Source organism: Lepus europaeus, chromosome 11 (assembly GCF_033115175.1).
Source record: "Lepus europaeus isolate LE1 chromosome 11, mLepTim1.pri, whole genome shotgun sequence".
Lineage (NCBI taxonomy): Eukaryota > Metazoa > Chordata > Mammalia > Lagomorpha > Leporidae > Lepus > Lepus europaeus.
In genome coordinates this window covers 63,069,228-63,093,898 of record NC_084837.1, presented here as the reverse complement: position 1 = coordinate 63,093,898, position 24,671 = coordinate 63,069,228, and the positions used below count along the sequence as shown (strand labels likewise).

General features: G+C 53.6%; 1 protein-coding gene, 1 long non-coding RNA gene and 1 pseudogene across 3 annotated transcripts; 1 reads left to right on the top strand and 2 right to left on the bottom strand.

The window, feature by feature from the left end:
- Positions 1-279: 279 nt before the first annotated feature.
- VPS18 (VPS18 core subunit of CORVET and HOPS complexes) lies at positions 280-9,519 on the bottom strand. Its single transcript, XM_062205651.1, has 5 exons — positions 9,122-9,519; positions 7,588-7,729; positions 4,625-4,716; positions 2,611-4,481; positions 280-1,554 (listed from the first exon to the last, which is right to left on the bottom strand). The coding sequence occupies exons 1-5, from the start codon at positions 9,210-9,212 to the stop codon at positions 829-831; spliced, it is 2,922 nt and encodes a 973-aa protein (XP_062061635.1). The 5' UTR covers positions 9,213-9,519; the 3' UTR covers positions 280-828.
- Positions 9,520-9,556: 37 nt separating this feature from the next.
- Positions 9,557-12,736, top strand: LOC133769536 (uncharacterized). Of its 2 annotated transcripts, none has more exons than XR_009867207.1 (3): positions 9,557-9,609; positions 10,637-10,759; positions 11,922-12,736. It is a non-coding gene; the product is annotated as an uncharacterized LOC133769536 (long non-coding RNA). The 2 variants fall into 2 exon arrangements; XR_009867206.1 differs by lacking the exon at positions 9,557-9,609 and adding an exon at positions 9,636-10,361.
- Positions 12,737-17,800: 5,064 nt separating this feature from the next.
- On the bottom strand, positions 17,801-18,245 carry LOC133769535 (ubiquitin-conjugating enzyme E2 N-like; annotated as a pseudogene).
- Between the last annotated feature and the right edge of the window lie 6,426 nt (positions 18,246-24,671).

Sequence of the window (24,671 nt, the reverse complement as noted above, 5' to 3'; positions counted from 1 at the left end):
GTCGCCCCAATGTGAAGCATTCCGTGGAGCACAGCACCACCTGCTGGCTGGAGTGAAGCATAGCCTCGGCTCGGGGGTTCAGGATGGTGGGCTGTAAATTCCAATTGAACCCTGAAGCCACAGAGGAGTCTGTGTGGGAGGGGGAGTGGGGCGCAGAATCCGACAAGATCACCAGTCTCCTCTCCAGGTGAAGGACTGTGTGCCAAGGCTTGAAGGCTCCTCGCCCTTCCTGGAAACCACTCATCCCACTCTGCCCAGGGTCAAAACATAAGCCAACTGCAGAGCCACCAGCGCAGAGCCGTTTAATGCCATCCACTTGATCGCCACCTCCTGCTGCCCTCCACGAGGCCCCTGGCCTTGGGCAGCCCTACCGTGGAACCCCACACTGTGCACAAGAGCACAGGCACCCTTGGCAGCACCTTTCCCCCTAGGGCCCGGGACCTGGGGGCTGCCTTTTCCTCTGGGATGGCTAGGGGCTGGGAGGAGAGAGGGTGTCCTCTGTAAGCCGAGGACACGAGGGAGGGAGGGGGGCTGGGGGGGTACTCACCCTAGAAGGTGGGCAGGATGTATGTGGACAACGACAGGGGCCGTCAGACAGCAGAGGGATGGGGTGGGGTCCGATTTCTGCCTTTTTCACACTAAGGCCCTGTACTGGGAGGCAGGCTGGCAGCCTGGGGATGCCAGCTCTGAGGCGGGTAGAGGGAAGCTGGCAGGAGGCTCTCAGCCCTCACGCCTCGCTGCCTCCGGCATGGGCAGAGCCCAAGTACATGAGCACAGAGCAGGGTGTGGCCTTCTCAAGAATCTGCTACCTACTGCCTGCCCCACTCACTACAGCCAGCTGAGGTGCTCCTCCTCGTAGCGCTGGGGGTCGATGAAGGGCCGGTCAATGGAGCGGATCATCAGCTCCCCACAGTACACACACTCGGCTGCCACCAGTTCATCGAGGTCGGCCTTGAGCTGCTCCCGGCTGGGCCCCACAGCGGCAGCCCCTGCCTCGGCCTCCTTGGCCCGGGCGGAGCCCTTGGCTGGGGGCAGTGCAGCCCCCAGCTTGCGCTGCAGCTCCTCAAGCCGGGCCTGCTTGTAGGCAGGCAGACCCGGACGCACAGCCTGCAGCAGGCAGTCAGCATGGAACATGTGGCCACAGAGGAACAGGTAGAAAGGGCGGTTTAGTAGGGGGAAGTCACAGGTGGCGCATTTATCCTGGGGCTCTACGGTGCCGTAGCGGCCCCGCAGCTCCTGCAGGTCTCGCCGGATGCGCTGGGCGCTGGCTGTGGCCTCTTCCATCTCCCGCTGCAGCTCCTGGATGTGGTGGTTGTAGGCCTTCAGTGAGCTGCAGATCGCTTCCTTGAAGTGGTCAATGGTGACAAAATCCGGGAAGAAGGGCAGCACGTCCTCGATCTTGAGCAAGGGGCAGCTGGCCAGGCAGGCCATGGCCGTCTGGACGTCCTCCTCCTCCTGCACGACGTGCCGCGCGATCTTCAGCCACAGCTTCTTGCGCAGTTCCTCGTCGTCCTCAGGCAAGTCTGCGCACTGCTTGGCCAGGTCCACGTCCACCTGTAGGGAGGCCACAGTGTTAGGGTCAGCTCCCTTCCCACCGGGGACAGGGACAATGGGAGAGAGATGCCCGAGGAGAAGCTGGGCCCCAGGCCAGGTCCTCGACGCACCTCACAGCAAGGATGCTGGGATAAGGACCTGTATTGGCGATGAGCCACTGATGGCAGTGGGGCTCTAGTTGTAGCCAATCTAAAGATTACTTGGGAAACACTCCACATACAGACTTCCAAGCCCTGCCCTCAGACAGTCTGACTGGGTCCTGGACTCAGGTCCAGGAAAGGGTTGTTACACAGCACTTCACAGGCTCCTAGGGCAGATAATGTAAGTCAGCAACTCTCCCCCTCTGCAGTCAGTCTTCCCCTTCCATTTGTTTTCTTTTTTCTTTCTTTTATTTGAAAGGCAAAGTGATGGGGGGAGGGAGGAAAAGGAGGAGGAGGAGGGCGAGAGGGAGGGAAAGAGAGGAAACGGAAGAGGGGAGGGAAGAAGGAAAGAAGAGAGGGAGAGGGAGAGAGGGAGAGGGGGAGGGGGGAGAGGGGAAGAGGAGAGGGAAAGGGAGGGGGAGGAGAGAGGGAGAGGGAGGGAGGCAGGGGGGGAGGGAGAGGGAAAGGGAGAGGGACCTTCCATCTGCTGGTTGACTCCCCCAAATGGCTTCAACAGCTGGGGGTGGGCCAAGCCAAAGGCAGGAGCCGAGAATGCCATCTGGGTCTGCCCGGTGAGTGGCAGGGACCAAGCCCTTGGGCCATCCTCTGCTGCCCTCCCAGGAGCATAAGCAAAGAGGTGGATGGGAAGCGCACCAGCTGGGACTCCAAGCAGCGCTTGGATACAGGATGCCAGCGTGGTAGGCAGCAGCTTCCTCAATGGGTTGATTAGGGTAATACGCATGAAAAGCACAGGAAAGCTCCTGGAGAGGCAGGCACCTGGCACAGAGGCTAAGTCGCTGCCTGGGACGCCTGCATCCCCTAAGGGAGGGTGTCTGGGCTCTGCTTCCCAACACCCTCCGGCCCCTGAAGCTGCAGCGCTCCCAGTCTCTCCTGGCTGGAGTCCTGGCTGACTCACCTGCAGGGCCAGGTCCACAGCCTCCTCATACAGCTCCAGGACCTTGTAGACGTGGACGCAAGCACGGTGGTGCCCGTGCTCGGCGCACAGGCGCAGCGCGTACTTGAGGTCGTAATGCACTCTGTGTGGGCTGGCCCCAGCCTGCTCCAGGTAGGCCAGCAGTGAGGCTGGCTGGCCGCGGGCGTACAGCGACAGCAGGTAGTTGTGAATGGCCTGCTCAGTCTCCCCCAGCACATTCACACAGAACTCCATGTAGCGGATGGCCTGGCTCACCTGCTGGGTCTCGCCCCCCTGGCTATAGTTCACCAGGGCAGGGATGAGCTGCCGGGCATCCAGCCGGCTGCCCATCTCAATCCAGGCATCTACCAGCTGGCGGGGGATGTGCCGGATGAGAACAGGTGAGAACTTGTAGAAGAGCTGCGGGTCTCGGTGGCGGGCCAGCACGGCCAGGGCCTCCTCGTAGGCCTCGTGCTGGCAGTGGTAGGCCACGACGCGCTCATAGTCCTGCATGATCACCGCAAAGTGCACCATGTGCTCCGTGTCCCCGTGGCTGGCGAGCAGCTCGTGAATGGAGGCCCGGCTGGCGAACAGCCACTCCTTGTGGCGGGGGCTGCTGAGGAAGGCCCGGAAGCGCTCACGGGTTTCCCGGTAGAGGCCCAGGGCGTCTGGGTCGCCCTGCAGAGCCCCGAGCCGGCTCAGGTAGAGCTCCGTCAGCCAGGTGGTCAGCAGCGTGGCCTGGGTGCGCTCCGAGGGCTTCAAACCGGCCAGCTTCCGCTGCAGGAACTCAGCCAGAGCCTCCTCCTGCCGGGCCTCCAAGAACTTGAGAGCAATCTCCTCAAAGTAGCTCTGCGTCAGCGCGTAGCAGCGCGCGCTCTCCAGGTAGCGCCGCTGGCGGAAACAGAACTCGGCCTCGCGGGCCAGCACGGTGTCCAGGCAGTCGGGCCGCTCGCGGCAGTACTCTTTGGCCAGGTCGAAGCGGTTCATGTCCAGGTAGGTGCGCCAGACGTCCCGCGCCTCCCGCTGCACGTGGTAGCGGAAGACGGCGCGCTCGGTGTAGGCCCACAGCTGGCCCGTGGCGGCGTCTTTCACCATGTGCCTCAGCGGCCCGAACTTCTCCAGGAAGTGGTCCCGCAGCACCACCTGGCCTGTGAGCGTGCACACCGCTTCCACGCGGTCCGCCAGCAGCAGCAGGAAGTGGAACTGGGTCAGGACGATGGCGAGGGGCGGGCTGGCGCCGGGACCGACTCCCTCCGGGTACTCCCAGACCCGCTCCTCGCTCAGCAGGGAGTCAGGGCGCCCGCAGTCCAGCGCGCCGTAGAGCACGCCGTCGCCCATCATCCAAGCGAAGGCCCGGGGTGCGGAGCGCAGCTTGGGGGTGTAGAAGGCCAACTCGCTGTAGCCCAGGTTGCTGGGAAACTCCCGGAACGGGGGAGGGTGGTCTGTGTAGGCAGCGAAGAGCCCCGAGAAGCCCTGGGTTTCAGCCCCTTCCACTGCCCGGCCGATGAACTGGAAGAGGCGCTGGCGAGTGGTGGCAATGACGAAGCCGCGGCCATCAGGGCCACGCTCGGCCTCGAGGGAGCACACAGGCGCTGGACCCCCTTCTTCATTTAGTGTGTACAGGGGCCGGAAGTAGAGATCCGGGGCAGGGCCGAACAGCCCACCCTCGCTGGCCGACAGCTCTGCCTCGAAGATCTGGCCTTGGGCGGTACCGACCAGGATGGGGCCGGTGCTGCTCTCCGTGCCCAGGGCCTTGTTCCAACCCACACTCTCCACCAGCTGCCCCTTCCAGCGTGCTAGCGGCCGCACCTTCTGCCCATTACGGTTCACGTACAGGACCTCCGTGCTGCTCAGAGCAATCAAAAGGTGAGAGCCTGGAGGGAGGAAACCCTGGTGTCACGGAGGATGCTCACTCACCTTCCTGCCCTCAGCCGCCTCCTGGTCCCACCACCCCCAGGCCACACCCACCAAGGCACTCAGGCACCCTCGGGCCCTCCTCAGAGCCCATGGCACTTACCAGTGTGGTCCAGGAACATCTTGTGAACTCTGGCATCATCCTTGCGCCCCAGCTCCACGTGGTTGGGCTCATTTGCCTTGCCCAAGTCAATGCTGTAGGGAGGAGAGCCACGCTATCACTCGGGAGAAGGGCAGAGCCTTCTGTGGCTCTCGGTCTTCACCAACCTGATGCAGCCACAGCCTTTCCTCCCTGAAATCTACAGACACACCTAAAATTCTGAATGCAGGGGTGACGCTGTAGCGGATGAGACACACTTGAGAAACCTGCAGCCCAGATCCAAGTACCCAGGTACTCGGATGTGCACTTTTTTTTGGATGTCTTAACTGATAGGCTACAAGCCTGCCCCATTTAATTACCAGAACCCTACTGATGGGCATTCAGCTTGGGTCCAGTTTTTCACACCACAAATAATGCTGTAATTACTATCCTTGTATCTATACTGCAAACAGGAACTTCTCTTCCAATGGTAGATATTCCCCAGAGTCGGGTGGCTGCATCAAAGTTACCGATATTGGCTGGCACTGTGGCGTACTAGGTTAATGCCCTGGCCTGAAGCACCGGCATCCCATATGGGCACTGGTTGTAGTCCCAGTTGTTCCACTTCCGATCCAATTCTCTGTTATGGTCTGGGAAAGCAGCAGAAGATGGCCCAAGTCCTTGGGCCCCTGCACCCACGTGGGAGACCCAGAAGAAGCTCCTGGCTTTGGATCGGTGCAGCTCCGGCTGTTGTGGCCATCTGGGGAGTGAACCAGTGGATGGAAGACCTCTCTCTGCCTCTCCTCTGTCTGTGTAACTCTGACTTTCAAATAAATAAAATCTTAAAAGAAAAATTACAGATATTTTAAATTTTAACTGACATTGTGGGCTGGCATTGTGGTGTTGCTGGTAAAGCTGCCACCCTTGATGCTGGCATCCCACATGAGCACTAGTCAAGTTCCACTTCGAATTCAGCTCCCTGCTAATTCTCCTGGGAAAGCAATGGCAGTAGAAGATGGCCCAAACACTTGGGCCCCTGTACCCATGTGGGAGACCCAGAAGAAGCTTCTGGTTCCTGGCTTCTGCCTGGCCCAGCCCTAGCTGTTATGGCCATTTGGGGAGTGAACCAGTGGAAGATCTCTCTCTCTCTGTGTCTCTCCCTTTCTCTCTGTAGTGCTGCTTTTAGATTAATAAAACAAATCTTAAAAAAAAAAAAAAGAAAAAGTATAAAAAAGGAAGAATAAAAAAATTGTTTTAAAAAAGGTCTATGAAAAACAATAGACATTGGCTGATTAGGTTTCCAAAAGATGGTGGCAATTTACAATCCTGGCAGCCACACAGGGGCTATGGCTTGGCTGTTCTTTGTGCCCTGAGGTTCATGTTTTAAAGCTTGGCCTCAGTGTGGCGACGCTGGGAAGTGGCTGGAGCCTCTGAGGGTGGAGTCCGGGGGAAGCAGTTAGTTCACTGCAGGTGTAGCCCCCACGGCTGTGGCTTTGAGTCAGAAAGCCGTCCTTTAGCCTGAGACCACAGACATTACATGTCCTTTTAATGTTTTCATTGTTTCTATATTTAAATAACTATTCCATCTAGAATTCATTTTTAAAAAAGATTTATTTGAAAGGCAGAGCAACAGAGAGAGGAGGAGAGATGGGGTGGCGGCAGGGGGGAGAGAGGGCTTTTTTTTTTTTTAATTTGACAGGTAGAATTACAGAGAGAGAGAGAGAGAGAGAGAGAGAGAGAGAGAGAGAGAGAGAGAAAGGTCTTCCTTCCATTGGTTCACTCCCCAAATCGCCGGTGCTATGCCGATCCAAAGCCAGGATCCAGGTGCTTCTTCCTGGCTTCCCATGCGGGTGCAGGTGCCCAAGCACTTGGGCCATCCTCCACTGCCCTCCCAGGCCACAGCAGAGAGCTGGACTGGAAGAGGAGCAACCGGGACTAGAACCCAGCGCCCATATGGGATGCCGGCGCTGCAGGCAGATTAACCAAGTGAGCACAGTGCTGGCCCCTGGAGGCCATTTTTTATCTACTGGTTCATTCCCCAAGTGGCTGTAACAGACAGGGCTGGGCCAGGCCACAGCCAGAAGTCAGAAACTCCATCTGGGTCTCCCACATGGATGAAAGGGGCCCAAATACTTGGGCTGTCATCTGTTGCCTTCCCAGGCCCATTAGCAGGAAGCTGGATGGAAGTGGAGCAGCTGGAACTCAAATCAGCACTCTGCTATGGGAAGCTGGCATTGCAAGCAGCAGCTTACCCCACTGCTGGCCTTCTACAATGCTGGCACTAGATGGTCATTTCAGGTAGATAAACAATTTTGCTCACACCGTTGGCATATATGTCATTGCTACTTTGGTGGATGTGTTTCAGGACTCGAGAGTTCCAGTGATCTATGCGCCTAACTTCTAGGCTGGTCCTACCTTTAACAGCTGAAGGAACATGTCTGGAGAGATCAGGTGACTTGCCCAGGATGCCACAGCTGGTAAGCACAGCTGGGATTTGAATCCAGGTCTGTTTTTTGTTTCTTTTTGTTTCTTTTTTTTTTTAATAATTTATTTGAAAGGCAAAGAGGCAGAGAGAGAGAGAGAGAGCGCGCTTCTATCTAATGGTTCACTCCCCAAAATGACTGTAACAGTCAGGGATACAGTAGGCCAAAGCCAGGAGTCAGGAACTCACTGGGTCTCTGCGTGGCAGATAGGGATTTAAGTACAGGAGACATCATCTGCTGCCATCCCAAGGTGTGCATTAGCAGGAAGCAGATCAGAGCCGAGTCGCTGGGCCTCAAGCCAGGCACTCCAGTATGGGATGTGGACATCCCGAGTGGTATCTTCACTGCTGTACCAAACGCCTGCCCCGTGACCGCTAACTCTGACACTGCACTGGTCCCTTATGAGAAGGGTAGGATAGTTCCTGACAATGCCAAACCCACTGCTTCGGTTGCCCGGAGTGGAAAATGGAGCCCAAATCCCCACCTTCTGGGGTCGGCACTCACCGGAGCAGCGTGTCCTTGCCCAGACTCATGCACAGCTGGTTGCAGGAGACAACGAGGCTGGTGATCCGCTCGGAAGGGGTGAAGTCGATGCGCTGCTTCGTGAAGATGGGCACCTCCTTCTCCAGCTGGGCATTCACATACCCTGTGGGTGAGGGGCGAACAGCACATCAGCTCCGGAAGACAGAGGAAGGGCAAGGAGAGGCGAGAAAGTAGACATCAGTCAAAGGACACTAGCAGTGCCCCTCGACTTTTGTGGCACATTCCCATCCCCAGGACCTTCACCAGCATGAGTGTGACATCAGGACATTTGCTGGTCACCTCTGCCTTGAAGGTCTCTTCCCATACGTTTTAAAAAGTTTATATTTTCATTTTATTTATAAGTCAGACATACTGAGAGAGAGAATATCTTCCATCTGCTCGTTCACTCCCCAAATGCAGCGACATCCAAGGCTGGGCCAGGCAGAAACCAGGAGCCTGGAACTCAATCCATGTCTCCCACATGGGTGGCAGGGACCCAAGCACTTGACCCAGGGTGTGCAGTAACAGGAAGCTGGGTAGGAAGCAAAGGAGCTAGGACCCGGGCCAGCACCCCCATATGGGATGCAGGCATCCCAAGTGAGACTTAACTGAGACAAACACTCGCCCCCTTCCCACACTGCTGACAGCATGGGAGGATTGGTTCTTAGGGCCCTTGAGATGCACAATGCACCTGTTTCCAGTGTAACAGGGCAAGGAGGTTTGGACATTCTCCCTTTTCAGTCTTCAGCCCAGCAATCCCTACTCAGTGGAGGTAGTCAAGCTCCAGCCGTTCCCCTCCTCCTTGCTCATGCAGTGAAGAGACTCTGGGGGCCTTTGGAAGAATGAGGCCAGGGAGCCACTGGGGATCCCTTCCACGAGGCACAGGGAGCCACTGGGGAACCATCCCAATCAGCAGAGTTAACAAACCACAGCTGCTTTCTCTCTAGTCCTCACCCTCCGTCGCTCAAAAGATCCCAGCACCCTGCCAACTCTGCACCTCTTTCTACAAAACCTCCCTTAAACTCTGTGCTGCACCCAGCTCTGGCCAAAAAGACTGCATTTCTGCTTTTCTCTGTTCTGTGACAAAGCTCCCTCAGGGAGCATCCCTCCGTCCCTTACAGCACCCCCTTTACCAGCTTCTCTGCCCATTCTCTCCCTCCCACCTCCAGAAGGGACCTGGGGAATGTTCTCCAGAAAGGCACAGAATCAGACATCAGGAGAAGCCTGGGCCGCGTTCTCAGTTCACCCAACAGCTTATCGGCGGCCTCCTCGGCAGGAACTTCCTTATCTCAGGCCCAGTTCCCTCTTTAAAAGGACCCCAGTGGTAAGGCCTAGAGCACGCGGCTGCGGCTGCTCCACTTTTCAAACTTCGGCTCTCCACCAGCGGGGGGCCGCGAGAGCCTGCAGAGACTCAGGGGTCTGGGTCCGGGAGGCGAATCTGAGCTCTTGAAGCCGCGCTCCCCGTGGATCCCCCGCAGGTGCTAGGAGAGCAGAACGGCGGCCTCCTCTTCCTTACCCGAGTGGGGAATGCCCACGCTGGGGCAGCCGGGCTGCAAGACGGCCGAGCGGGACAACGAGTCCTCGTACTCATCCAGGATGGTAGCCATGGTGCCCGGCCTCTGGGCCTTTCGTCCGGGGTCCGGGGATCGCCACAAGGCTCCCCGCAGGGATCCCCGTCGCCCCGGATGGAAAGCTGCGCCTCCCCAGCTTCTGACAGATCCTGGGAACCTGGCGCCGCCTCCTCCCTTTAAAATCCAGAGGATCTCACCCTCGCCTATAGGGCGAGAAGATCGGGGAGCCCTCCCCTTTGAATCTGATGCAGTTTTGCACCCTGCTCGTGCCTCTAAAGGATCACAGGCTTGCTTTAATCGATCGCTGGCGATCCACCTCGCCCCGGCAGCTCAGCTGACTCCGGCTCCGCGACGCGCGCCTATAACGTCACTTCCGGGTTCTCGGCGCCCCAGGTCTGCGCGCGCAGAACATCGCGGTGTCCGCCGCTGCGCGGTACGGCGGGGTCTCCTGGGGCTGGGGGCAGCGGGACTGTAGTCGGCGCTCCAGGGGCCTCCGGCTGGCGCAGAGCCTGGGGTCTCAGCCCGGGGGTGAGCCCTGGACGTCTCCGTTCGGGAGCGGAGCCCAGAAGAGGTCCGGCCCTGCCTTGCCCTCCGTGCCCCGCTGCAGCCCCAGGCTTCGACACTAGGAGGCAATGCCGGCCTTCTCAGCGCCCTGCCCGACCTGCCCGGAGCCGGACTCCCGCTTTCATGCCCAGGCTTCCCTCCCTGACCAGCTCCTGCCCCCTCCTCTCTGAACTGCCGGCTCCCTGGGCCCCGCTCCGGCTCCTCAGTGTAGTCGCTGTCTCGGCCTCACCTTCACAGACATAGACTGAGCAGTCCTGGCCGCCCTTCTGCCACTTACGGAAAGTGGCAGGACTGGCGGCCTGGCCAGCCAGAAGGCATGTCCTGCCCCCACAGGGGCTCCTTGGTGTGAGGGTGGCGCAGGACGAAGCCAGGGAAGACGAACCAGCCCAGGGCTGCGTGGCCGCGTCCATACACCCGCTGGCCACAGGGGTGTTGGGCACTTGCTCCGCGCCAGACCTTGGGCTGGGCGCTGGGGTCACAGATGGGAATGCGGCATCTTCAGGGCTGGGATGGGAGGGGCAGGTACTCCTCAAGTAAATAGGTCATTAATACTGGGAAAGCGACTCATGGGTTTCTTCAGAAGGTCACTCGGTCCTCAAGGGAGCGTCCATGCTGTGCCAGGTACTGTACGGGCTCCAGGGGCATGGCGGAGAACAAAATGGATAAAGGTCTCTGCTTTATAGGGAACGTACTCAGTGATCCAGCCACAGCGCTGGGGAGCAGCAAGGACTAGGAAACCAATACCTGCCGAGTAGTAAGAGTGAGGGACAAGGAGGTGGGGGCAGGGGGTGGGGAGTGGAGGGAGCCGCCCAGACTAAGGCATTGAGGGATCCTTAACCGCGGGACTGTGGGGGCTCAGGTGTGCTAACGCTGTGTTTCCCTCTTCTACCTTCTAGGCACCCGGATGGATTTTGTTCCCTGTTGGAGCGTATGCACTTGACTTTGTTAAGGTGGAAAGCTCTCGGCCAGGGTCACTGAGTAACTACTAAGATTGGCCCTTCACTCTCCGAAGCACCCAGGTTTGCTCTGTACTTTAGGTGGTGATGCTACTCTTGTCCACCTTCCCTGCCTGACCCTCATCGGCCACCACTGAGGTGGTGACAGGTTATGCTGTCCAGGGGCACCTGCCTCTCCCACCCAAACCTGCAGTGCTAATGCTGCTTTCCCACCTGAGGGTGTCCTGTCGGCTGGCCAGTAGGCCAGAGGTTTCCACCCAGGTAAAAGTGATCCCAGGGAAGGAGCTGCCCTGCTGTGTGGACAGAGCTCCACCCCCGAGCACCTGCCGTGTGCCCTCAGGCCTAGGCTGTGCAGAGAGAGGGGTGTCCAGCCTGCTGGGAGCACAGGAGCAGCTGGAGGACTCAGAATACCTCCAGCACCGCCTCACTGTCCTCAGTGACTGCCCGCTCCCTGGGATGTGTGGGGTGAGGTCTAGGTGGGCCCTGCTTGCTACAGACTCAGCCCCATAGGGACAGTAGTCCGCCTCCACACCAGCATTCTTCAATCCTTAGACTGGACTTTGGAGCACCAGAGGTCTGCCTCCTTCTCTGCCCACCCATCCATTCGCTGAGATTCGGCACAGCTAATGCTCTCAGCCTCAGTTTCCTCCTCTACAGGGACAGTTACTGTAACACCTAACTAGTAAGGCTGTGTTGAGGAGGAAATGAGGTGATCCACACGAAAGCGCATCTCTGTAGCATAACATTCAGCAAAGCGCATGTGTTCAAGAAACTAAATATGGTCTGAGCCTTTTACATAATGTTCATTTATTTTCTTCTAATTTAAAGAGAGAGAGAGAGATCCTCCATCCTCTGGTTCACTCCCCAAATGCTAGGAATAGCCAGAGCTAGGCCAGGCTGAAGCCAGGTGTCAGGAACTCCATCTGGGTCTCCTAAGGGGTGGCAGGGACCCAAGCACTTGAGCCATCTTCTGGTGCCTCCCAGAGTGCATTAAAAAGAAGCTGGATGGAGAGTGGAGTAGCCAGGACTCGAACCAGCACTCTGATATCCCAAATAGCAGCTTAGCACACTGCGCCACAGCACACACCCCTTACTGTAGTCTGACAGTTTCAAGTCCACCTCCATGAAGCCTGCCTGGATCCCTCAGTACTGCTATAGCTTTGCTTGTCCTGGCTTCTCTGGGGCAGCTGGTTATGTAGGGTGGCACTTTCCTTTGTTACCACAGAAGCTGCTTGTCGGGAAGAGCCCAGACCTTCCAGAGCACGGTGTGCAGCGGTGCCTTCAGGATCGCACAGCTGGAGACGCACCTCCGCCAGCCCGCAGCTCTCAGACCGCTGTGGCAGTCGTCTCGGTGCTGGGCCAGAGTGAGGGTGGATTTGTGTATGAAAACACGTGAGTTTGAGCTAAGACTTGAAGTGCGTGTGTTATCTCCAAGGGCAAAAAATGGAAGACGGTAAGCAGCCCCCAAGAAAGCTGGAGCGCTGGACCGTAGAGGGCTGGGGAAGTGGGACGGGCTGTGGCCCGCTGGGGAAGCTGCTGGCTGGGGCATGGGAAGGTTTTGGTCGGGGATAAGATCATCTGCTGTGGGTTCTAGAAAGAAGGGCGGAGGCTTGGGTGGAGTTCACCTTGGAGAGGACGACACCTGAGGCAGAGGCAGAGCAGTGAGGAGCCAACAGCGGAGTCAGCTGGGAACAAGGGGAGGACATTTCTGAGTCAGGGGTCCCTGAACTGAGTGTCACGTCTGGTGTGGGGGTGAAAGCAGAATGCAGAGTGACTGCCAGGAGACCTGACAGCAGGTGGCAGTGGCAAGGAGCTGGTGGGGCAGAGCTCACAGGCTTGTGCTCAGCCTGACAGTGGCACCTGAGACCCTTGTAGGGCACTTCTTGGGGAAGCCCCAGCCCCCTGGGTGAACTCTTCCAGGGAGTTGTTAGCCCACTAATGTTTAGACGCTCGCGAGAAGGTGCTCTCCTGTGTCTCGGTTTCCACATGGGTAAAATGAAAAAAATCCATCTTAAAAAAAAAAAAAGATTTATTTATTTGAAAGAGTTATAGAGAGGGAGGAAGGGGAGGGGAATCTTCCATCCATTGGTTCACTGTCCAGATGGCCACAACGTCCAGGGCTGGGCCAGGCCGGAGCCAGGAGCCAGGAGCTTCATCTGGTCTCCCATGTGGGTGGTGGGGGTCTAAACACTTGGACCATCTGCTGCTTTTTCCCGGCCATTAGCAGGGAGCTGGATCGGAAGTGGAGCTGCCAGGGCACAAACTGGCACCCATATGGGACCTGCTACGCCACAACAGCGGCTCCAAGAAAAATCCATCTTACAGTCCCATGAGTATAGTAGTGTGTTTTGTGAATCACTCAACTCTGTGACTGTACCTAGAAAATGCTCAAAACAAGTTTACTCTTAGTGGTCATTTTTGACTGGATTAAAGCCAGACCTAAAGGAATGATTTTATAGGTTTAATTAAAAAGAGATATTCTTGGGGCCAGGGTGGAGGTGCAGTGGGTTGAAAGCTTCCACCTGCGACATGGACATCCCATAGCAGAACGCTTCTTGGAGTCCCAACTGCTTTGCTTCCCATCCAGTACCCTGCTAATGCACCTGGGATGGCAGTGGAAGACGGCCCAGGTGCTGGAGACCCTGCCATCCATGTGGGAGATCCTGATGGAATTTCTGGCTCCTGGCTTTGGCCTAATCCAGTCCTGGCTGTTGTAGCCATTTGGAGAGGGAATCAGGAGTTGGAAGATCTCTCTCTTTCTCCGTGTCACTCTGCCTTTCAAATAAATAAATCTTTAAAATAAGTATTATTTTTTAAACAGTTGTAGATTTACTGAAAACTTGAGAAGACGGTATAGCGTTCTGGAACACCTCACACACACTTTCCCTTATTACTAACTTCCTGCATTCATACGGGACCTCTGTTAAAATTAATGAGCCGATACTGACACATTACTGTTAACTAAAGTTCGCACTTGGTTCGGACTTCCTTAGTTTTTATCTAACGTCCTTTATCTGGCTCAGGATTCCACCCAGGATTCCACCTTGTACTACTTGTTGTGTCTCCTTAGACTCCTAAGGACTGTGGCAGTTTTCCAGTTTTCCTTGATTTTTGTGACCTTGACGATCTTGAGTAGTGGACAGATATTTTGCAGGATGCTTTCCATTGGAATTTGGTGTGTGAGTGTGAGTGTGTGTAGACTCAGGTTATTTATGGGTGTGGGGGAGGTAAGTCACCATTATCATCATCATATCAAGGGTGTGTTATCGTCAGCGTGACTATCACTGTTGATATTGATCTCGGTTACCTGACCTAGGCAGTGTTTATCTGGAATTACTCTTCTCTCCCCTTTCCATGATACACGTTTGGAAGGAAGTCACTATACACAGAACTTAAGGAGTAGGGGTTGGGGCCAGGTTGGGTTTTTGTTTGTTTTAATATTTATTTATTTATTTGAAAGAGTTACAGAGAGGCAGAGGCACAGAGAGAGGGAGAGATCTTTCATCCACTGGTTCACTCCCCAAATGGCTACACCGGGTAAAGCTGCCACCTACCATATTTGCCGCCAGTTTGAATCTTGGCTGCTCCACTTCCCATCCAGCTCCCTGAAAAGGCACCTGGGAAAGCAGCAGAAGATGGCCCAAGTGCTTGGTCCTGCACCCAGGTGGGAGACCCAGAAGAAGCTCCTGGCTCCTGGCTCCTGGCTTTGGCCTGGCCTAGCCCTGGCCATTGCAGCCATTTAGGGGAGTGAATCAGCTGATGGAAGACTTGTCTCTCCCTCTTTCTTTCTCTGTAACTCTGCCTTTCACATAAATAAATAAATCTTAAAAAAAAAAAGAAGTAGTAGTGGTTTTTGCATCATTGAGGGTGAAGTATCTACATAAGTCCTATGGAATTCTACATAGAAGTTTTAGAAATTTGTTTTGGAATTTAATTTAATTTTAACCAACATATGTATACAATTTTATTTATAATTAACTTTTAGAATAACAATCTATTTTACTAAAAGATAAAAATTACAAACATTTCCAGAAAAGCCATACAAAATGGTTACAAGTTTTTTTTTTTTTTTTTTTTTAAGATTTTATTTATTTATTTGAGAGAGAGTTAGAGACAGAGAGAGAGACAGAGAGAAAGGTCTTCCATCTGCTGGCTCACTCCCCAAATGGCCAGAGCTGGGCTGATCCAAAGCCAGGAGTCAGGCGCCTCCCCTGGGTCTCTCACGTGGGTGTAGGGGCCCAAGCATTTGGGCCATCCTCCACTGCTTACCCAGGCCACAGCAGACAGCTGGATCAGAAGAGGAGCAGCTGGGACATGAACTGGCACCCACACAGGATGCCAGCACTGCACACAAAGGCCTAACCCAGGACACCACAGTGCTGGCCCTGGGCACAAGGTTCTTTGAGAGGAGTTTATACTTGACAGCAAAGCCACAATGTTGTCAGTGACACTGTGATGTTTGCTTACTGTCTTCAAGTATTTATTTATCTATTTTATTCTAAAGGCAAAGACAGAAAGAGAGAGAGCTTCCGTCTGCTGGTTCATTGCCCCAAATGTCCATGATGGCCAGGGCCTGGCCAGGCTGAGTATGGGGGCCCAGAACCCAGTGTGGGTCTCACATGTGGGTGACAGGGACCCAGGAACTTGGGACATCATCTGCTGCCTCTCAGGGTGTGTATTAGTAGGAAACTGGGTTCAGAAGCAGAGCTGGCACTTGAACCAAGTACTGTAATATGGGGGGGTGTCCTAAGCAGCATCTAAAAATGTTTAAGATTGGGCTGGCGCCGTGGCTTAACAGGCTAATCCTCCGCCTTGCGGCGCCGGCACACCAGGTTCTAGTCCCGGTTGGGGCGCTGGATTCTATCCCGGGTGCCCCTCTTCCAGGCCAGCTCTCTGCTATGGCCCAGGAAGGCAGTGGAGGATGGCCCAAGTGCTTGGGCCCTGCACCCGCATGGGAGACCAGGAGAAGCACCCAGCTCCTGCCTTTGGAGCAGCGCAGTGCGCTGGCCGTGGCGGCCATTGGAGGGTGAACCAGCGGCAAAAAGGAAGACCTTTCTCTCTGTCTCTCTCTCTCTCACTATCCACTCTGCCTGTCAAAAAAAAAAAAAATGTGTAAGATTGATTTATTTATTGAATGTCAGTTATAGAGAGGGCGAGACAGAGAGAGAAGGGCTTTACCTGCTGCGCCACAATGCTAGCCACTCAAGCAGCATCTTAACTACTGCACCAAAACACCCAGCCCAGTGTTCCAAGTTTAGCAATATTTTTTAACCTGTTTTTTTTTTTTTAAGAATTATTTTATTTATTTGAAAGAGTTACAGAGAGAGAGAAAGGTCTTCCATTCCACTGGTTCACTCCCCAAATGACCACAATGGCCAGAGCTGAGTTGATCCGAAGCCAGGATCCAGGAGCTGCTTCTGGGTCTCCCATGCGGGTGCAGGGGCCCAAGGACTTGGGCCATCTTCTACTGCTTTCCCAGGCCATAGCAGAGAACTGGATTGGAAGTGGAGCACCCGGGACTCGAACTGGTGCCCATATGGGATGCCGGCATTGCAGGCAGGGGCTTTAACCCACTGTGCCACAGTGCTGGCTCCAACCTGTTTTCTTGAGAAGCAAAGAGAAAAAGTAACACCTTCTGTTGGTTAACTCCCCAAAAGCCTACCCCATCCAGGATTGGGCTAAGCTTGGAGCTAGGAACTTGATTCAGGTCTCCCACGTGGGTGGCAGGAAATGAATTACTTGAGCCGTCCCTGCCTCCTAGGGTCTGTATCAGTAGGAAGCTGGAGTTAGGAGCAAGAGCTCACTATCAAACTTGATGTGGCACTGGGGCATCCCAACCAGTAACTTTAAAAAAAAAAAAAGACTTATTTATTATTTGATAGGCAGAGTTACAGAGAGGCAGACACACACACACACACACACACAGGTCTTACCTCCCCTGGTTCACTGCCCATGTGCCTGCAATGGCTGGAGCTACACCCATTCGAAGTCAGGAGCCAGGAGTCTCTTCCTGGTCTCCCATGTGGGTGTAGGGGCCACAGGACTTGGGCCAACTTTTACTGCTTTCCCAGGCCATAGCAGAGAGCTGGATTGGAAGTGGAACAGTGGGGACTCAAACAAGCACCCATATGGGAAGTTGGCACTGTAGGAAATAGCTTTACTTGCTACGCCACAGTGCCAGCCGCCGCAGCCAGTAACTTAATCACTAGTAATGCCCCATTTTGGTTCAAACAATTAAGCTTGTCCCATCTAAGTCTAGACATCTGAATAAGGTTAGACTTAGCCAGAAAGCATATTCTAAAGAACTGACTAGCCACATTTATTCTGGTTAATTGCATTTTGACCAATGTGGTTAGATCATCATGAAAGGAGAAAAGGAGCCCATAAAACTTTTTTTAAAAGATTTATTTATTTATTTGAAAGTCAGAGTTACACAGAGGAGAGGAGAAGCAGAGAGAGAGAGAGAGAGAGAAAGAGAGGTCTTCCTTCTGCTGGTACACTACCCAATGGCCGCAACGGCTGGAGCTGCACCGATCTGAAGCCAGGAGCCAGGAGCTTCTTCCGGATCTCCCACGTGGGTGCAGGGGCCCAAGGACTTGGGCCATCCTCTAGTGCTTTCCCAGGCCATGGCAGAGAGCTGGATCGGAAGATGAGAAGCCGGCTCTTGAACTGGCGCCCATGTGGGATGCTGGCACTTCAGGCTAGGGCATTAACCCACTGTGCCACAGTGCCAGCCCCGCCCATAAAACTTTTAAAAATAAAAGAAAAAGCTGAGACCCCTGTAACTAGCTTCATTCTCAGCTCTCGATAGTTACACCGTGGTGGAGAAAATGAATAAAAGCAGAGAGTGGGGCCTCTGCTGCCCAGTGTTTCTACCAGTCTGGAGGACACTTGCAGCCTCTGCTCCTGCTGCACTGTAGTGAATTAGGACGAGACCTCGCTTTGCTAACGTGCATGTAGTCACCAAAGGACTGGAGATTTCTGAGCTTTTATTCTGTAGTGTTTCTAAGACTGCATCCATTAAATGCAAGCAGCAAAAGGAAGATGGCTTGCTAGATGGCTTGCTAGAACAGCAGGTGACACACGCCCTGTGATCAGGTAGGTTTAGACACTGTTCAGCGCGGACAGCCCATTCCATGCTCCAGCTGTTTCCATGGTTTGGGCCTCATTGGTCTTCCGCTGCTCCACTGCATCATTGTTAGTGGGGCCGCTGGGCTAGGGGGGCGTCACGAGGTCTGGATCCGTAGCAGAGCTGTGCATTTCTCTGGTGCTGGGGACCACTTACCTTTCAAAATCTCTGCACATAAACTTCCCAACCTGTTTACATCAGGATGATGAACAGTGGTCATGACATGCACTTCAGGGGCTGCCATTGGGTATTCTTCTGGAAGGAAGAGTTCAAGTTTAAAAGCTCCTCCTCAAAGGGAGAATCCTGGGGCCAGCAATGACCACGTGAAACTAGGAGGTGCTGCTTTCCTCTGCTCTGCTTTAAAGCCAGGAGCAGCAGAGACTGGGACTCCTCGATGACCCTGCAGGGCAGCCCTGCCATCCCATCAGATCCTGAGTTTGGCGCCTCTGATCTCACCTCTCGCTCTGTTCCTGAACCTTTTTTCCCCATGAGCCTTAAAAATTTTTTTTTGTTGTTGTTGTTTATTTGAAAGTGTCAGTTACAGAAAGAAAGGGAGAGGCAAACAGAAAGATTCTTCCATCTGCTGTTTTACTCCCCCAAATGACCACAACCGCTGGGGCTGCACCAGGCCAAAGCATTGAATTCCTGGCTCCTTCCGTGAACCATTTTTTCTTTTCTTTTTTTAAATTTTTTTTTTTTTTGGACAGGCAGAGTGGACAGTGAGAGAGACAGAGAGAAAGGTCTTCCTTTGCCGTTGGTTCACCCTCCAGTGGCCGCCGCAGCCGGCGCACTGCAGCCAGCACACCACGCTGATCCGATGGCAGGAGCCAGGTGCTTCTCCTGGTCTCCCATTGGGTGCAGGGCCCAAGCACTTGGGCCATCCTCCACTGCACTTCCTGGCCATAGCAGAGAGCTGGCCTGGAAGAGGGGCAACCGGGACAGAATCTGGCGCCCCAACCGGGACTAGAACCTGGTGTGCCGGCGCCGCTAAGGCGGAGGATTAGCCTGTTGAGCCACGGTGCCGGCCCCATGAACCATTTTTTAAAAATGTTAATTTTGGTCAGCGTTGTGGTACAACAGGTTAAGCCACATCCTTACTACACTGGTATCAAATATGAGCATTGGCTCAAGTCCCAGCTGTTCCACTTCCAATCCAGTTCCCCATTCATGAGCATGGGAAAGCAGCAGATGATGGTCCCAGTATTTGGGACCCTGCCACCCATGTGGGAGACCCAGATGGAGTTCCAAGCTCCTGGCTTTGGCCTGGCCCAGTCCCAGCTGTTGCAGCCATTTGAGGAGTGAACCAGCAAATGAAAGATTTCTGTCTCTGTCATCTCCATCTCTGTCACTCTGACTTTCAAATAAATAGATAAATTATATATGTGTGTGTGTGTGTGTGTGAATGTTTTTCATCTGTTTCAGAGAGAGAGAGAGAGAGATTCCATATGCTTGTTTACTCCCCAAATGCCTGCAATAGCCAGGGCTAGGCCAAACTGAAGCCGGGAGCCAGAACTCCATCCAGGTCTCCCACGTGAGTGGAAGGGCCCAAGCGCTTGCCCCATCATCCGCCTCCCAGGGTGCACATTAGCAGGAAGCTGGTTCAGAAGCAGAGCATCCAGGCCTCTGTCCCTGTGCACAGTTTTAAAATACAGTTGTTCCTTGGTATCTGTGAGGGGGATTGATTCTAGGACCACCGCAAATACCAAATTCCATGGATGCTCAAGTCACTTTATATAAATTGATGTAGTGTTTGCATGTAGCCAACACACATCCTCCCATATACTTTCAATCATCTCTAGATTACTTAAAATGTTTATTAAAATATATATAAAAATTTTGCATATTTATGAGGTACTATGTGATATCTCATTACATGTATATATTGTATAATATCCAATCAGGATAAATTGATAATGTTTCTTTATAGTATAGGTTGTTTTTATTCCAAGCTTGATGCAAATAGTTGCTATACTGTATAGTTTAAGAAATTGACAAGAAAAACTATCTGTACATGTTTAGTATGGGTGCAGTTTTCCCCCAGATTGACCCCACAGATATAGAACTCACAGATGTGGAGGGCTGACTGCATAACTACAGACTTATTAAGAAAACCCAGGAGTCAGCGCTGTGGTAGAGTGGGTTAAGCTGCCACTTGTGCTATGAGAGCACTGGTTTGAGTCCTGGCTGCTCTGCTTCTGAATCAGCATCATGCTAATGCTCCTGGTGACTGATCATGGCCCAAATACTAGATCCTGCACCCACATGGGAGACCTGGATGGAGCACCTGGCTCCTGGCTTTAGCCTGGCCTAGCTCTGGCCATTGTAGCTATTTGGAAAGCAAACAAGCAGATGGAAAATCTCCCTCTCTCTGCCTTTCAAATAAATAAATAAATCTTTTACAAGGTGGGGGACTGGTGTCATAGTGCAAGGAGTTAAGCTGCTGTCTGCAAGGCCAGCATCCTATATGAGCACCAGTTCATGTCCTGGCTGTTCCACTTCAGATCCAGCTCCCTGCTAATGCACCTGGGAAAGCGCAAGAAGATGGCCTAGGTACTTAGGTCCCTGCCACCTACATGGAAGACCCAGATGGAGCTCCATGCTCCTGGGTTTGGCCTGGCTGTAGCCCAGCCCCAAACGTTGTGGCCATCTGGAGAGCCAACCAGCAGATGGAAGATCTCTCTCTGTAACTCTGTCTTCCAAATAAACAAACAAATCTTAAAAAAAAAAAAAAAAAAAAAAAAAGGAGGAGAAGAAGAAGAAGGAAACTCTGCAGCTCTTTGTGCCATCCCCAATTAAATTTTTTTTTTTACAGGCATAGTGGGCAGTGAGAGAGAGAGACAGAGAGAAAGGTCTTCCTTTTTCCGTTGGTTCACCCTCCAGTGGCCGCTGCGGCCGGCGCATCGCGCTGATCCGAAGCCAGGAGCCAGGTGCTTCTCCTGGTCTCCCATGAGAGTGCAGGGCCCAAGGACTTGGGCCATCCTCCACTGCACTCCCTGGCCACAGCAGAGAGCTGGCCTGGAAGAGGGGCAACCGGGACAGAATCCAGTGCCCCGACCGGGACTAGAACCTGGTGTGCCAGCGCCGCTAGGCGGAGGATTAGCCTATTGAGCCGCGGCACCGGCCTGCCCTGGCTCTTACAAAGCCTGCCCTCCCTGTGATGTCATCCCCTTTCTCACTGAGTGCTATCAAAGCCTTGCCCAGGGCATGTGTGAGCAGTCTCAGAAAGGTCATGGAAAGTGTGTAGAGTGAGAAAACTAAGTGTGGATTTTTAAAAAAGATTTATTTATTTGAAAGGCAGAGTCAGGGAGAGAGAGGGAGGGAGGTTGGTTAGCTGGTCTTCCATCTGCCAGTTCACTCCCCAGATGGCCACAATGGCCGGAGCTGCACCAATCCAAAGCCAGGAACCAGGAGCTTCCTACAGGTCCCCCACATGGGTGCAGGGGCCCAAGGACTTGGGCCATCTTCTGCTTTCCCAGGCCATAGCAGAGCTGGATCAGAGGGGAGCAGCTGGGACTCGAAATGGCGTCCATATGGGATGCTGGCACTGCAGGCGGTGGCTTTACCCACTACACCACAGTGCCGGCCCCTCCGTGCTTCATTGCATGTCTGCTTCCCTGCCACTCCCTCCTAAGATCCAGCCACTAAAAGGTTCACATAAGGCATAGTGAGGGTCTTTCAGAAAGCTGCTCCAGCACAGGGACTGGCATCTTCTCTGAGGCCATACAACTTGGTACATGCAATTTAAATATCATCCCTGATTGCAGCTACATAAAATACGAATTTATGTAAGCAGTGCCAAGTGAATTTGGAGTGATGTGATACATCGAGTGAGTGCTTAGTGGGTCCTTCTTTTGTAGAGTTGCTGCTCATGGTCACGATCACTATCATCAAATGAGAACCCACATTCCCGGGCTAACCCCAGAGACTTGGATGGGCCTCCATGGGAGCAGGCCTCAGCTTCTGTTCACGAGGAGGCTTGGGCCAGTTGAACCAGTCTTTGGGGAGAAGCAATTAAGGATTTGGCTGGTCCCAGGGCTTGACCTTTTGGACAAGGGCCTGTAGCATCAGGAAAGGTGGGGCTGCCCATCAGTCCTTTCATTTGGCAAACCACACCTCACTGTTGGTTTATTCTTGCACCCTACAAATAGTTGGGGTGAGATACAGCTGGGCTGGGAGCAGGGGCTTGAAGCTGTGCATGGACTTCGCTGCTTGCAGCCCAGCTGAAGCTCGAGATGTGCACACAGGAAATGATGTGTCTTGAGTTAGCGAAGCAGGCAGTGCAATCGGGGAGGGGCTGATGTGGGGCAGAGCAAGGTGGGGGGAGCAGAGGATGGGCCCTGCTTGTTCACCACTGAACATTCAGCACCTTGGGCGGTGCCCGGCCCACAGGGGGCTTGCAAAGAATCTCCGCCAATGAGTACACGAGAGCGAACTTTAGAATCCTGTCGCTCACAAATAATCCCTGTTAACTCGTTGTTGCATTTCTTCTTTTTCCCTAAACACACAATGTTTTCTTAGATTTCAGAAACTTTTTTTCTTTGCAAAATGAACATGTTTCATATTTTTTTAAAAGATTTATTTACTTATTTGAAAGTCAGAGTTACACAGAAAGAGAGGAGAGGCAGAGAGAGAGAGAGGTCTTCCATCCGATGGTTCACTCCCATTTGGCCACAATGGCCGGAGCTGCGCTGATCCAAAGCTAGGAGCCAGGAGCTTCTTCCCAGTGCAGGGGGCCCAAGGACTTGGGCCATCTTCCACTGCTTTCCCAGGCCATAGCAGAGAGCTGGATCAGAAGTGGAGCAGCCGGGTCTTGAACTGGCGCCCATATATGATGCCGGCATTGCAGGCCAGGGCATTAACCTACTGCGCTGCAGCGCCAGCCATGTTTCCTATTTAAAAGGAGCAAATGCTGATGAGCAACGTGATGCTAAGTTACCATGTGCTTCATGCTCATTACACATGTCTGCGTGTAACACAAAACAGGCTTCCCCCTCGTGGGAAAGACTGTCCACAGTTTGTACAGTTTCTTATTTAAACCCAGGTTTTATTCTGATTCCACACTTTCTTTAATTACATTACCTGACATTATCTTTTTTAAAAAGGTTAATTAGTTTATTTAAAAGGCAGAGTGATAGAGAAAGAGAAATCTTCCATTTGCTTGTTCAACCCCCAAGGGGCAGCAGCAATGGCAGGCTGGCCAGGCCAAAGCCCGGAGCCAGGAACTCAGTCCAGGTCTGCCTGTGGAGTGGCTGGGACTCAGGTACGTGAGCCAGCGTTTGCTGTCTCCCGGGTGCATTGGGCGAACAAAATGAAGGCAGGGAGGTGGCTATTGTGCCAGACAGCATGGAGAGAAAGAGGAAGTCAGCACTTCAAAGAAAGGAAGGAGCTCAGGAATCCCAAATAGGCCCTGGTTCAAGACCAGTGGGAGCTCCATTTTCAATCCAGCTCACCGATAGTGCTGCTGGGAAAGCAGCAGAAGATGGCCCTAGTGCCCGAGGCCCCTTGCACACATGTGGGAGACCCAGAAGCAGCTCCAGGGCAGGCCTGGCACAGCCCTGATCATTGCAGCCATTTGCGGAGTGAACCTGGGTAGAAGATCTCTCTCTCTTTCTCCCTGTAACTCTGCCTTTCAAATAAATTATATATATATATATACACACACATATATATACACACACATTTATATCTTAAAAAAAAAGGATCCACTTGCATTGTTACAGAGAATTGACACCAATAACACATTAAAGTGGATAGAAGGGAAACTCAATTAATTAAAGGAGGGAGGAGTCCTTTTGAGTGATTGTTTTAGTTCACTCTCACTCTCCTATCTCCAAACACCTGGCCAGGGCAACGCCAGGCAGAAATGGAGGGTGGAGAGGGGGAAGGGGTTAGCAGCAATTGGGATCAGCTGAATGGAGGGGAGGTGGAGGGAGATACAGATACGGAGGCGTGGAGGCCTGGAGGCTGGGTGTGTGTGTAGAGGGGGGTGGGGTGGCAGGCAGAAACCAAGGAGCTGAAAGCCAAAGGGTGGCACGGTGGGTGTGGGGACCCTGGCGGCTGCAGGGCTGCCCTACACATGATGAGGCCAGCTGGGCCCAGGATATTAGTAAAATGGCACAGTCTTATCTGGCACCATCTATGCCTCGGACGCCATTTTAGGCCTTGGCCACAGTCATCACCTTGCACAGTAGGCTTTGGTCCTAACCCCCATGGCCCAACCACTGGTGTCAGCTCCACCCCCACCCTAATGGGATTTGCTGCTCCTACTTCCCTGGCTGCCCTGGCAAAGGTTTAACAAGACCTGTTCCCGAACGTGTGCTCTCCCTCTTAAGCTCTCTTACTCCCACCCGACAATAAACCTTTCCTCTAACTCTGGTGTTTGGTGTGTTTTGTGGTGGCCGTACACAGGACACAATTACTGTCACCAGATAAAGGAACCTTGGTAACCCATTTAATCAGAAATCTCATGAAGTGTGCACTTTTTATTATATTTTAGTATTATCATTGGTATTTTTGCTAAGTATTCAATATAAAATTATTTTTCTTGCATCTTCTGGCCTGCCCACGGAATCTCTGGCCCACCATAAGCAACAGGTCTAGTTAGGGGTGTTTTTGGGGTGCAGTGTGCAGAAAAAATAGAAAACATGGCATGGGGCTGGAGCTGTGGCGCAGGGTGTTAAGCGGCCACTCGGGATGCTGGCAGTCTACAGCAAAGTGCTGGTTTGTGTCCTGGCTGCTCTGCTTCCCATCCAGCTCCCTGCTAATGCAGCTCGGAAAGCAGCAGAAGATGGCCCAAGAGCATGGGCCCTGCCACCCTGTGGGAGACCTGGCTGGAGTCCCTGGCCC

Coding starts and splice junctions, on each gene's coding strand:
- VPS18 (XM_062205651.1), bottom strand. CDS start 9,212: ATGGCTACCATCCTGGATGAGTACGAGGACTCGTTGTCCCGCTCGGCC. Junction 7,730..9,121: donor CGTGGGCATTCCCCACTCGG/GTAAGGAAGAGG, acceptor CCTCACCCACAG/GGTATGTGAATGCCCAGCTG. Junction 4,482..4,624: donor GATGTTCCTGGACCACACTG/GTAAGTGCCATG, acceptor TCCTCCCTCCAG/GCTCTCACCTTTTGATTGCT.